At 47.7% G+C, this 13,552-nt stretch overlaps 1 protein-coding gene and 1 non-coding gene across 2 annotated transcripts in view; one reads left to right on the forward strand and one right to left on the reverse strand.

The window, feature by feature from the left end:
- Window positions 1-6,457: 6,457 nt before the first annotated feature.
- LOC135816245 (5S ribosomal RNA) lies at window positions 6,458-6,576 on the reverse strand. Its single transcript, XR_010553371.1, has one exon. It is a non-coding gene; the product is annotated as a 5S ribosomal RNA (ribosomal RNA).
- A 330-nt stretch (window positions 6,577-6,906) lies between these two features.
- The window catches only part of LOC135815918 (uncharacterized), a 29,157-nt gene continuing 22,511 nt past the window's right edge, over window positions 6,907-13,552 (forward strand). Inside the window, exons 1-5 of the mRNA XM_065329272.1 lie at window positions 6,907-7,296; window positions 7,377-7,481; window positions 10,629-10,699; window positions 11,874-11,910; window positions 12,482-12,554. Of these exons, the coding sequence (XP_065185344.1) occupies window positions 7,195-7,296; window positions 7,377-7,481; window positions 10,629-10,699; window positions 11,874-11,910; window positions 12,482-12,554 (388 nt within the window). The 5' untranslated portion in view covers window positions 6,907-7,194. The remainder of the gene's footprint in view (window positions 7,297-7,376; window positions 7,482-10,628; window positions 10,700-11,873; window positions 11,911-12,481; window positions 12,555-13,552) is intronic.

Below are 13,552 nucleotides of genomic sequence, written 5' to 3' on the forward strand. Positions count from 1 at the left end.
ACGGGAAGTTTTGATGGGGCAGAGGTGTGCCAACTAGTGGGAGCGTTCCTGATCAAACGACTCGCGGATATGTATGATCCGGCTAGTGTCGGGCTGTACCGCGACGACGGACTGGCCGTGCTCAGGACTACTACAGGACATGAGGCAGACTCCATCCGCAAGGCAATCACGAAGCTATTCAAAGACGTTGGCCTACGAATAACCATCAGTACCAACCAGAGGACAGTGGACTTCCTCGACGTCACCTTTGATCTAGCCAGCGGCCGCTACCACCCACACCGCAAACCGAATGACGCACCCAGATACATACACACCAAGTCGAATCACCCGCCCAATATACTCCGGAATCTACCTGCAATGATCAATAGGCGGGTGTCCGACATCTCGTGCGACGAGGAGGTATTCACCAACGCGGCACCCGCATACAGAGCTGCGCTATCTGCCAGCGGATTTCCAGGGGCCATGGTGTTCGATGGCGGTGGGCCGACCAAGAAGAAGAACAAGCGGAGGAGAAACATAACATGCAGGCGCGTGCGCCGTATGGGTTCCTGGGTGCCCGGAACCCCCCTTTTTTTCGCTCAAAACGCAGGATTTCGCTTCATTTTTTGAAAATTTTCACAGGGGAGGCCCCCCGGAACCCCCCCCCTTGAAGGGCACCGGCGCACGCGCCTGACATGGTACAACCCACCATACAGCAAATCTGTATCCACCAATATCGGTCAGGGGGTTTTCAAACTAATCAGCAAACATTTCCCTGCCGCGTCGCCACAAGACACAAGATCTTCAACAGAAACACATTGAAATTGAGCTACTCCTGCATGCCCAACATGTCCTACCTGATGAAGGGACATAACCAAAAGGTACTAACGCCTGGTGAAGAGAGATCTGCGGCACTCGGGGTGCAACTGCCGAGCCAAGCCATCATGCCCTTTGCGCGGCGGATGCTTGGAGGGGGAAGTGGTGTACCAGGCCTCCGTCACAACCCCAAGTACCGGCGAGGAAAGGCAATACATCGGCCTGTGCGAGACGCCCTTCAAGGTGCGCTATGGCAACCACCTAACCAGCATGCTGCATGAAAAGTACCGTACCAAGACCGAGCTATCCAAGCACACATGGGCGCTGGCTGACCAAGGTGAGGAATACAGTATCAAATGGGCAGTCATAGATCGGGCCAAGTCCTACAGCAACATATCCAAAAGGTGCTGCTTGTGTTTAGCAGAAAAGTTGCGCATCATCACCTTCAAGACGCCTCACACTCTGCTCAACAAGAGGTCGGAGTTGGTATCAAAGTAGTAGTAGTAGTATTGACATATCCGCGGCAAGCCGCTTATGTACAACGGCATGGGAGAGGATAACAAAAAATGAAAATATAATTATTGTTGGGGAAATCCACGCTATTATCGAATATTCAACAATGACGGGTGTGGGGTTATACCAAATTCCCATAATGTGGAAGTACGTTATTATTGTTGAAAGCACTAGGTGATCTGCACTCTACAATGTGACCTGTGCGATTATATCGTTGAATGATTGCCTGTTCCGAGCCACCAAACGCAGTGTCTCCAGGTCCTTCAGACTCCGGAGACGCATGGACGTTGCCTTAGCTAATTCGTTGTCTATCACCACTGGTAGGGTGATGCGCGGGCGTCCGAGCCAGCCCCGATTCTGTCGCTGGAAATACGCTGTCATGCTCACCTGCGCTGGAGTTGCTTCAGGGAGGCGTAAAATATGACCAAACAGTTTCCACCGTGCTCTTCTGCTTAGTACGGATATTGGCTCGGCATTGCAGCGGGCATATAGGTCTGCGTTGGAGATAATTTCCGGGTAAGATATCCCTAATAGACGGCGGAGCTGCTTTCTGTGGAACGCATCCATTGCTGTAGCATCCCGGGATGAAAGCACCCACACGCCGCAGTTGTAGGTCAAAATAGATATCAAAGTGCCGACACCAAAACAAGTTCTACGTCTCCACCTACCCTGCCGTGACATAGCCACCGCGTGCTACCACTATCACCGCCACATCCTCTGAATACCCGCGGCTGTTGAATGTGGACACCACAGTGTGCTTCCACCGCCACACATCACACCCCCTGCCCAGTGCCCCCATGGCTTACCCTTGTCCTGCCTGGTGGTTTCTCCGCCTCTGCACGCTCCATGCATAGTTTGCGCCTACTGCGCATGCCCATCCAGTGATCGACGTAATTCTTATCACTCGCTAGCGCTCTTAATTCCCGGGGATCCCATGCATGGCCTGATAACTCACACCTCCTCTACATGCCCATGCGTATCGAACAACCTGTTGGGAAATCCCTAACAAAATAAGAAAAGAGTCGGCGTGGAGAAAGCAATTTTATTAGTGCAATTAGGAGTATAATCGATGCAGACATGGCCAGACAACAACGAGTTCATGGAATTTTAAGGATTTTTATGTTATTCAAAATCGATTTTCGTGTTCCGCTCATCAGTGAATAGTATCGGAACTGAGGGTACTGTGTACAACAATAGAACATTTTATAACAGCATAATTAATTAAAAGTGTGAACAACAAAGGAAGTGCTACAGCATTACATAATAGGTGTCAAACATAGTGCTAACGTATATATAACTGAGTGCAGCCACAAAGCAAGAGGTGATACAGTGCAACATGACACAACATTTACATCTGATAACCAGCTACGAGAACAACTTTAGCGCGACTACATGCTTCTTTTGTTTACAAAGAACAGGATTATGCACACGAATACATACAGCTTCCAGAACCTTCAACTGCTTAAAGGGGAAGTTAAGGCAAAAATTAAAATTTCACCAGTTGTAGTCTTCGGGGTGCTGAGTCGAATGGTCGTGGTCCGAGGAAGCTGAGACGCTCCCTTCCTACTTGAATCCCAATCGAACTCGCGCACTTCCACTGAAACTGGGTGACTGCGCCCTACTAGATGGGGATTTGTATGCAAAATGTCACTAAAAGCGCCGTTTCGTTCTTATAAAAGCACGGATGACCGCGATTGGCCCATATGTTGTAGTCTTTTGGACGCTGAGTCGACTGGTTTTGGTCCGAAAAGGCTGCGATGCAGCGTTCCTCCTTTATTCCCCATCGAACATGGTTGAAGAAGCGGTCACGTGCTCCTGGGTGCCCAAATCACCTGGTCACCACGCCAGCAGGCGAGAACTTTCACACCAAGGTTCAACTCGAGTTCAACTCGAGTGACAGGACTGCACCCAAAAAAGGTCAAACAGGCTAGTAAGTTGTACCCTGCAGGCACGGTGACCAGCTGACTAGTGTACGCAGGAGCACGTGACCGCTTGTTCAACCATGTTCGATTGGGAATAAAGGAGGAACCCTGCATCGCAGCCTTTTCGGACCAAAACCAGTCGACTCAGCGTCCAAAAGACTACAACATATGGGCCAATCGCGGTCATCCGTGCTTTTATAAGAACGAAATGGCGCTTTTAGTGACATTTTGCATACAAATCCCCATCTAGTAGGGCGCAGTCACCCAGTTTCGGTGGAAGTGCGCGAGTTCGATTGGGATTCAAGTAGGAAGGGAGCGTCTCAGCTTCCTCGGACCACGACCATTCGACTCAGCACCCCGAAGACTACAACTGGTGAAATTTTAATTTTTGCCTTAACTTCCCCTTTAACATAACTTGCACGGCACAAAACAGAAAAGTGAGAATCATCGTACACACCAAGACAATCTGGACGTGATAACAAGTGACAAAATACAGCTGACTTTTTGCTCACGTCGCTCTCTTCCGTCTCATCCCGCTCCTTTCCTTCGACCTCCTCCGCCTTATCCTCGTCCTCCGTCTCATCTTCATCATCATCGTCCTCATCACCACCATCATCATCATCAGTCACTTCCTCATCATCCGTTTGATGCTCAGTCTCACTGCACTCCTTATCAGCCTCCAACATGGCTCCATCATCTCCACCAGCATCACAAGTCGTTTGACCGCTGCTCCGCGTCACCGTTGCTGGGTTCTCTGCTACTGCACACCCATTTCCACTGTCCATTTTGCGTGGGCCAAGTCCATTCCGTGCATAAATTTCAAGTGAATAGTTTGCTGTGCTTCTTCTGGGTCTATGGGTGAGGGTATTGGTTTCATTTTGGTTTGTCGATGATCTCCCTCTCTGTCCAGACACAGTCGGCACCGTGGATCCCAGCACCGGGGGGACCACCGTCTCGGTTAGGCCTTGACGGATTATGCTAATATTTTCGTGAAATTATGCTTTTCGCATTGCTGAAAAAATTGCAGAATTATGCTATTTTTATGCTAACAGTTATCATATTATGCCGCATTATGCTCACATATGCTGCTAATGCATGATTGATAGTTCTGTGCAAAATACCAGGGGAATTCTTTTGTAGAGGGCGTTGTACTGTAGTAGCAAAAGTTCAACGGGGTCAACGCACCGTCCGACCTAGCTACGACCATCACTGATTGTAGTGGACTGGACATGTTATCAAGGGAGTCGTAAACCTACGACTTCCTGGTGCATCTACGTGTACTTGTACTTGTAGAACATGTATGGAATTTGATGCGAACAGGTGGATTATTACAATTTTCTGCGATTCGTATGCAATTTGCGACGAATTATGCGATTATTCGATTTTGGTAGGAATTATGCGAAAAATTATGCTAGCATAATCCGTCAAGGCCTAGTCTCGGTAGTCACCAAAGGTAAAGGGGGTGGCTCAGGCGGAGGCAAGGGCAACTGCCGAGGTGAAGGTTCAGTGTCTCTCGGTGGCCCCTCCTCCATTCCAGGACGATGATGTTGTGCTATAGTAGGCTCCGCTGCCGTTTGCAGTGGGTCGAGAAGTGGTGGCCAGGTCAATGATGGCAAACCCACCCCAGCCCCAGCCACCCACGGCACCCCAGGTGGTGGGGCCGGTGGTGGCACGGGAACAGGCGGCGCTGTCGGCACAGCGTGTTTGTCTACTGAGCTAACTGGGTTCTTACACGGCCTACCACGCTTTAGCCTCTTTGCTCTGGCTGCTGGTGGTAATAAGTGCAACGGCACATGTTGTCTGATACGTGCGTTCAGGTGTTGAAGAGTCCTACCAACGTACCGGGCAGCACAATTCCGGCACTCAAAGAGATAAACCAAATGGCTTGAAAGCTGGGGAGGTAGGACATCCTTCCTCACCATGAACGCACGTACCGTGGTGAACACGGGGATGAAGTGGGCAGCAAAGTATGTTTTATTGACTAGGGTCTTGATAGCTCTGGACATGCTGACAGACGCGTTGCCTTTCCAAGGCAGGCATAAGTAGATAGGACACTTCCGAGGACCTGTGAATGTATCTTTGTTATTAGATTCTTGCTTAAGTATTTTGTTCAATAAGTCATGTGGGTATCCATTCTTAAGGAATATTGATCTGAGAAATTCCAGCTCGTCGTTGAGCTTCGTTTCAGAGCAGAGCCGCTTTGCTCTCCCCACCAGGTTACGTACCAGGTTCACTTTGTATTGATGTGAGCAATATGAATCATAGACGATGTACTGCCCAGTGAAAGTGGGCTTTCGGTAGACTGATGTTACGACGCTGTTATTAGATTTTTCTACCTGCACATCCAGAAAGGCGAGTTTGTTGTCATGCTCATGCTCACATGTGTATCTAAGCGCTGGGTGTAGGTTGTTTAGATGATGAAAGAATGTGTCACATTGCTCAACGGAATCAAAATATGTAAAAGAATCATCGACGAAACGAACGTATACCTTAGGCCACATCGACTCATTGATCAAGGATTCACAGTATCCAACGAATATATAGAAAAAATAATAATAACCTATCCCGCGCGACAAAAGCATAACATGTCATGTACATGTAGTTCAGTTGTCTGATGATTGTACCATTTTCGTCATGCCTCCCCTTGCAGTACTCTCTTTGTTTCTCTCCTTATTATTCAGTTCGCCGTGGTTGGCTACCACCCGACTTCTCATATATTGGCAGTCTTCTGACGAGTCAGGAGATGTTGAATTAATAGCATTTAGCTACGTGCATGAAACGCAGCGTCACATGCACAACGTATGTATTATGTGTATGGGTGGAACCATTCTTTTTGACCTTTGTAACAGCAAGAGTATAATTATTATAAGCGCGGGGGGGGGGGGGGCTTATATACTTTTGGTAGCAGCTAGGCCAGGGGTGTGGCTAGAATTTCTTAGGGCTGGGTGACCTGCCATTTTCTTGCAAGCGAGTCGCTCGTGGGTCACCGTGGAAGTTACATGTAACACTTGAATTTGCATCAGGGAGTCGTCAAATACCATATTTGACGACTCCCTGATTTGCATCGCAGGTTTTGATTATCTTGGAAAGCTCAAGGAGAGCGGTGCATGCAGCGAACCCACCTCCATCACAGTCCATGGGAAATCATTTTGTGCCTTGCCTTTTCATTTCTTCTCTGAAAATTCACTGAAATTGCTTCGAGTGAGTGTGAAGATGAAGAAAAAAAAAGTCTACAGCACGAGGTATTCCCAGGCGGTCACCCATCCAAGTACTAACCTCGCCCGACGTTGCTTGACTTCGGTGATCGGACGAGAACCGGTATTTTCAACGTGGTATGGCCGTAGACACCAGGGAGTCGTAAAATACGGTATTTTACGACTCCCTGGCCTAGCGCCTGGTAGACACTGTACTGTCTACTGACAGACATGATTATTTATGGACGATTTTCAACAGACTCACTCAGTTCTTGTTTCACCTTTGCAACTCAGGAGTAGGTAGTAAAATACCGGTATTTTACTACTTCTTTGCATGCTGTCAAGTGTCATCATGATCATGTGCACAGTGCAGGCGCGCGTGTTCCGGAATCTGGGTCCCATGGCATCTGCATGCTTCGCCCAATCGACGCCTATCCACTGACTGTTCACAGTTCAAAAATTAATCATGTTGTGGGTATGTGGCCGTGGCCTGTTTCAAGTGTTTGACTTCGCCAGTTTTCGAATCTGGGGAACCATCGCTTTGAGCAAGCTCACTGCAATGGTCAACCCTTATCTCTCATCCCATCTGCTCACCCTCCCTGAATAGTCGTATCATGTCGGTTCTGAAGCTGCCAGCGAAGGCATTGAATTAATTGTGTAGTAGTTCACTGTGAGAGGTCAATACTATTGTCGTATTGAGAATAATTAAAAATCATTTGCTTGCAAATACTCTTACTGGTTTCTGTTACTCGTCCACACTGTTGACGAATATGGTGGACCTCATTCGTGCTGGCCGCAAGGTCTGCTATCAAGATGATTCTTCCACGAATGTTCTAGGTTTCATACGAGTTGTGGATTCATCAACTGAGGAGGTACATCTATTCCTGCTTGCATGTCTGCAATCCTGGACTTGGTAGTATTCTTTCCACTGTTACTTGTTGCAAATTGATAGATCCTGGTCGAAACGAGTGATCACGATTTCAACTGGGTCAACCGTGAAAGTGTGTTCGTGGAAAGTCATCTGGGCCTTCATAATCCTGTTGAGACGACCGTTTTGGTAAGGCCACGGAGTTTTGTTCTGCACATCCTGAGTGTATGACGACATGGAGTGTGAATACTAGTACAGGTGCTAGTTTTCTGCAGTGGAACTGCGTACCTGCTGCACTGTTACTATTGCACTACATACACACAGTACATCGCACATATTTTTGGAAGTAAAGCTTAGTTCACATTGACTGGGCGCGACGTAAGAAGCGACGGGAACCGACGTTACACCCATGACGCCAATTGACGGCGTCCACTGTGAACACCTGTGACCCGAAACGGGAATGCAGCCGTGCTACCGTACACACCGTGAAGCGATGGAAGAGTTAAGGTGGCAGACTACCCAAAAATTCGCTGAAAAATCGAATTTGTAAATTCATATTGAGTGCTACGTCAGTTGAAAGAGCATGAATAGCTGCAAATTCTCTGAAAATTGTGTCCCGATCTGACCAGCCGTTCAAGAGTTATGGCCTAAAATGTGCCCTTGCAAGGAAAGATTTTTTTGTTGCACGCTGTCATTTGTTGGCAGCACTGTATTTGAATGTGAGCAGACCGTGCGCAACTTGTATCATGGAAACACACGAAAGTGTGCAGAATTTTGCTCCAAGTCCAAAAAAATCACGTTTTTGAGCCACGTATTGGCCGTGCAGCAGGACTTTTGCCAGCACCCTCGTGACGTTGCAGATATGTGGCTTGATTATTGTAGTTGACGTTGATTTAGTGACTTTGGCAAGTTTGACTCGTGTCAAGAAGTCAGGTAGGATTCAGTACTAGGCAGTAGCGGAACGTGAGTGGTAGTCTTTGCCGGTTTCTGAGGGTATCCTGGATTTGGTGTGCAGCGCTGTGGAAATGGCTTGCTGTGGACGTCCCAGCACTGGATGTTGTATCAAAGGTACGACCTCGTAGCACGTGCTAAACCTAAAAAAATTCAAAAATTGACTTGGGTCTGTGGGAGTCTGTCAGAGAACGCCCACTCGTTCCATTGTGAGAGATTCCAGGGCCACGTTGAGGGGCCCTACCCCACCACCCATGGCTGCTTCTGGACTTGTTTTAGGTTTGGGTCCCGCGCACGGACAGAATGGGCACGAAAATGTGAAAAAATTGTAAATGCATTTGTTTGGCTCCTGGGTGGCTCGCACACCGTGGCACTATGCCGGAAATTTGAGTTTTTCCGGCCTGGAAAGCCTGTCAGTGAGGCGCAAAAACTTGTAAATCATGTCCTGAGGGCCAGCATAGTGGCAGGAGTGTGTGGTCAAAATTTCACTCAAATCCATTGAGAAACACCAAAGTTACGGTCAATTGAATGCCATATGAAATTTATGGGTAGGCTGCCCCTTAAATCTATTTAGCTATTCATACCGTATGCGGAGACACAAGCGTACAAGAGTTGCATTTCGAGTGTGAACGAGAGACGGCGTCGTGCACCGACTCCTCCCGATGCGCGCAACTGCAACTTAATTATTTTAGCTTTTCGAACACTACCCTTCCCATGACCGAATGGCTAACAGGGCTGTGTTGAATTTTAGCAAGCAAAGATTTCATGTCACTTGCTGTATTTTGGGGTAGCCCAGGAGCGTGACAGACGAACTGTGTTTATCTTTCCTGGGACTATTAGGGAGGTTTAGTCCCACGTAATCCGTGTGTACTTTACTTGTGTGTACAACGTGATACTCAGTGACCTACGTACAGCCGTTTTCTGATTAACGACATACCGTGTATGGAGGCTCACCCACGTTCAGCCAGAACGTGGGTGAAAATCAGAATGGAGCGCATTGTGCAAGCTGTGAGGGTGCTCAGCTGAAGAAGTTTCCGAAGCACGAAATAAAAATATTCGATGAGCTTCGAAGCTTCGTCTTTGGCCAAGTTTGGGCCTTTCGCTTCATTTTTTTTAATTTTTTTTTTTTACTATTGAACACTCACTGCACGATGAACTAAAATGAGGAGAAGAACTCGACACAATGGTTCATGCATTTGTTTGTTCCGTGTGACTATTAAAAAACAACATTGCGAACTTGGGTCCATTGCATGAACTTTACGTGTATCAGCCACATTCCCGTTTCCGTTACATGGGACTTAACCTCCCTATTATTAGAATGGCACAACTTGTATTGCTACTTGTTTTGGTCTTCATCACAAACTGGTACTGTGAGCGTGATTCCGCTTCATTCGAGGAGAAATAATTGAAAAGATGTCGTGGAAAACGAGAAATTAGGCTCGAAAGGCAACCCGTCATGGACCGTACCGTATGACTCGAGCCGATCGACGTTGAACATCGCACCAACTGCTGTATATCTGGTCGTGCGAATCATTCAAGATTTTATAGCTCGCCCCAGCCGCCCAGATAGGCTCTTACCTGTTGCGCCCGTACCGTCAGCGTTACGTCAAATGTGAACCAGGCTTTAAACAATGCTGTCAATATTCAAGCTGAGGGGCAACTCCGCGTTTTCAGCATTTTCCGCTGCTGGGGCAAATAGGATACCAGGCTTCTAGCTAGGTTAACATAGTGGGGGGCAGGGAAAACAGTTACCCCATCCGTAACCCATTTTTCAATTTTCCAAAATTGTCTTGACATGCGAAATACAACACCCGCGACTTCACCCCGACTTCACCCCAGACAAATGTGCATTTATGAAACCTCACGTGCGTAGAAACATAGCATATCCTCAGAAGGCAATGATCGTATTAAATAGTGGACATTTTGTGGTGTTGCTTGTAAAGTGCCTGGAGCTTGTTCTATTCCTCAGCCTGCTTGCATGTTGGTCTCCTAGAAGGCTATCGATATTGGCTGCCAACACTACTTCGGAACTACTTTGAAGTAGTTGTTTAGGTGCAGATCATGTAATTTGCAAAGTGAAAGTCATTGTCCTTTTCAAGTTGCAGTCTGAGCGAAGGTCTTCGGGAATTTGGCAGCAGCAGTGGAGCGTTGAAGTCTTGGCAGTGCTACCACCCACTGACATCGGCATGCTGTGCTCATTTTCACGGGGTGCCGTTGGTCGTGCAACTTGGCGAAATGCTGTATCAATTTCTGCTGCAATGGATATCAAGCTGTAGATATTGTTCAGCAATGACCATATGTTACAAGATGTTTGCCATATTTGGTTTGTCTTGTTTTTCTGTTCCAGTCCCATGGAAATTGTCTCGTTTGATCTTGTTATGCTAGGTTTATGTCCCCATCAACAGTGATGAAACACATGTCATACTGGAATATCCTAATGGCCAACTGTCCCTTTGGTAAGGTGGCTCTGTCCTTTCAGCTTTAGTACTATATATTCAGGAGACGTAGTTGTTCGAGCTCCTTGTGCTATGTAGTGGAAATGTACATGTTGCAATTATGGTACACTCGTATATTAGCCGACTGTGTGTATTTTATGTGTGTGTGTGTGTGTGTGTGTGTGTGTGTGTGTGTGTTGTGGTGCATTCGCTCCATCTTATGTGTATCTCGGCGTCAGCAATGGGAGGAGAAAATCTCATCGGCAACGCTCCGTGCGCGCTGGGGTGACACTACACCGGTGTCAGACCTTGTTCGGCGTCGGCGGTTGGAATGGCTCGGGCATGTCGTGCGCATGCCTGCAGACCGTGCTCCCGTCCAGATTTTGTTTGGAAGGTTGAGTGGTCGTCGCCCTCCTTGTGGTCCCCGGCGGCGCTGGAAAGACGTTGTCCAAAGAGACATGAAGGCAGCTGGCGTGGATTCCTGGTTTCAGAATGCCCAAGACCGGCAGAACTGGAGGATGTTCCTTGCTGAGCCACCACCGCACACAGATGATTCGCCACCTTTGCGCTGCTTGCTGTGTGCCAGAGACTTCCGCCGCCGTAACGACATGGCCCGACACAAGTGCATTGCCCAGCGGAAGTTGCCTGTGTCACAACAGAAGGGTGCCAGGCAATGTATGAAGTGCATGCGGTGGTTGAGGAGCGCTGGAGGACTGACTGTGCATCGCTGTCCTGTGTCCACGGATGTCCCCACTGTATCTATTCACCATGAATCTGACTCTTTTCGATGTGATGTTTGTCGCCGCTCTTTCCGCTCCCGTTCTGGTTTGAGCCGTCATCACTGTGACCGTGCGAAATGGATGTCACGTGCAGCCAGGAACAACTGCCGTCATGAATGCGAGCATTGCGAAAGACGGTTCTCAAGGCCACAGGACTTACAACGCCATGCCAAATATTGTTGACTTTGCGATTTCTCTCTCTTCTCTTCTCTCTTCTTGTCGTTGTCTCCCGCTTCTGGGAGCGGCGTGGCCCGATAGGGTAGCTGTACATAGTAGTAGTAGTAGTAGTAGTAGTAGTAGTAGTGTGTTGTGTGTGTGTGTGTGTGTGTGTGTGTGCGTATGTGCGTGCGCGGGGCAATGCACATATTCCTGTGTGCCTCTCTGACTGTGTCTTTGTCTGGTTTGGCCCTGTACAGCGATGCATCAGAAGTTGGTTCTTCCCTGCAGCATGATGTAAGTTTGACAACGTATGGTGTTGTCCTGTTCTATACTGCTGAGTCACTTTTCATGAGGTTCATTATTCTCCCTCAAATCATGTGAGAGGAAGATTAGCCAGGACATGCTTCATACATATTTACAGAGGTGTATGGGGAGCAGGTTGTCGCGCTGGGAACGGAGCATCTCTGTAAGTTTGGGCACTATAAAAGTGGTGCTCTTCAGGCACTATCTTCCTCAGCATGTTCGAGCTCAGCTGATGATGGGTGAATTCCCTGACACACTGTTCATTGAGCAGGGGGCTTTCTTGCAGGTTTTCCGAGGCGAAAGTTCGATGTACTTCTCATGCGTGTTGGATGGCAGTTGTGAGTCAGTCGAGTCAAGTCGATGGGAAAAGCGAGAGCTCGAATGTTGCGACGAGCCACCTTTCTTATCACCATCGCGAAGTCGTTACCACGATTAGTATTATCATGTAGGGGTTCAATTTTCATTTATGCTGCATGTTGAGACTGTGATTTGCCTTGGGGTATCGGTACTACATGTCTCTATACTGGCCATGGACGTTATTCTTCCCTTGCGTTTGCTTTAGAATGATACGCCGAAGGATGACCTGTGCCACCATTTCAGCATCCGTCGCTTCAACGAGCGGTCGCTAGATCACAGTAAGTATGTATTGCAGTACATTGGTTATCTGATCACAGTACGTATGTATTCATGTATTGCAGTACATTGTTTATCTAGCCGACAGACTCCTCAGATCTGGCCAGCTTGGACCCAAGCACACCAGATCTCAGAATTACCCGGATGTCAAAAACACCCCATACAAAATTTTGTACGCAGCCACTAATAAAAATATTTTTCGAGCTTTAAAAGAAATCTTTGTTCTGGTGATCAGCTGCATGGCAACGGGTTCCGAAAAGTGCCTAGTAGACGAATATGGCCAGATCAGGGGAGATGATTGTACATGTACGAGTCAGTTACTGCTGCAAGCCACCCTCTAGTCATGCGGCTTGTAGCTGTGTGCATGGTTGGTGTTCATGGACAATTTGTTAGTGCTGCTACTGCTACTGTCGTCGCCATGTACTAGTAATTGTTTTAGGTTTTGGCTTGAAAATTATGTTAACTTCATGTGGTGGTGTGTGCTGATGTGTGTGTGCATGCGTGCGTGTGTGCTGATGTGTGCTGATGTGTGTGTGCATGCGTGCGTGCGTGCGTGTGTGTGCAGGGAATAATTTACTTTTTATTTCTTGCATAGCAATTTTTGCTATGCAAAATCAAACTTGAATAGCAATTTAATGTTGCGTAGCAAGTTTCTTCAACACTTGACAACTTTGTCCTTCTGCAGAGCTGATCAGAGAGAAACCTACGACTACAAGTGCACTGTAACACCTTAGTTGCGAACCTAACTTGGTGCCACGATGCATAGCTCAGCACTTTCAATGTTTTGTGCATCTATTTCATCCCTTAGAGGCACGGCTTGCATACACACTGTGCATCATAGGGTACAGTGAACAATCAACATGCATCGCAGTTTTCTGCAACACGTTTCTGAAGTTGCTTAGCACCTCAGAAGAATTGCGTAGCAAACTGCGATGCGATACCAGTTAAATTATTCCCTGGTGTGTTGTTGTTTTTGTTGTTGTTGTTTGTGTGGTGGCTA

The sequence above is a fragment of the Sycon ciliatum genome, chromosome 4 (genome assembly GCF_964019385.1).
Source record: "Sycon ciliatum chromosome 4, ocSycCili1.1, whole genome shotgun sequence".
NCBI lineage: Eukaryota > Metazoa > Porifera > Calcarea > Leucosolenida > Sycettidae > Sycon > Sycon ciliatum.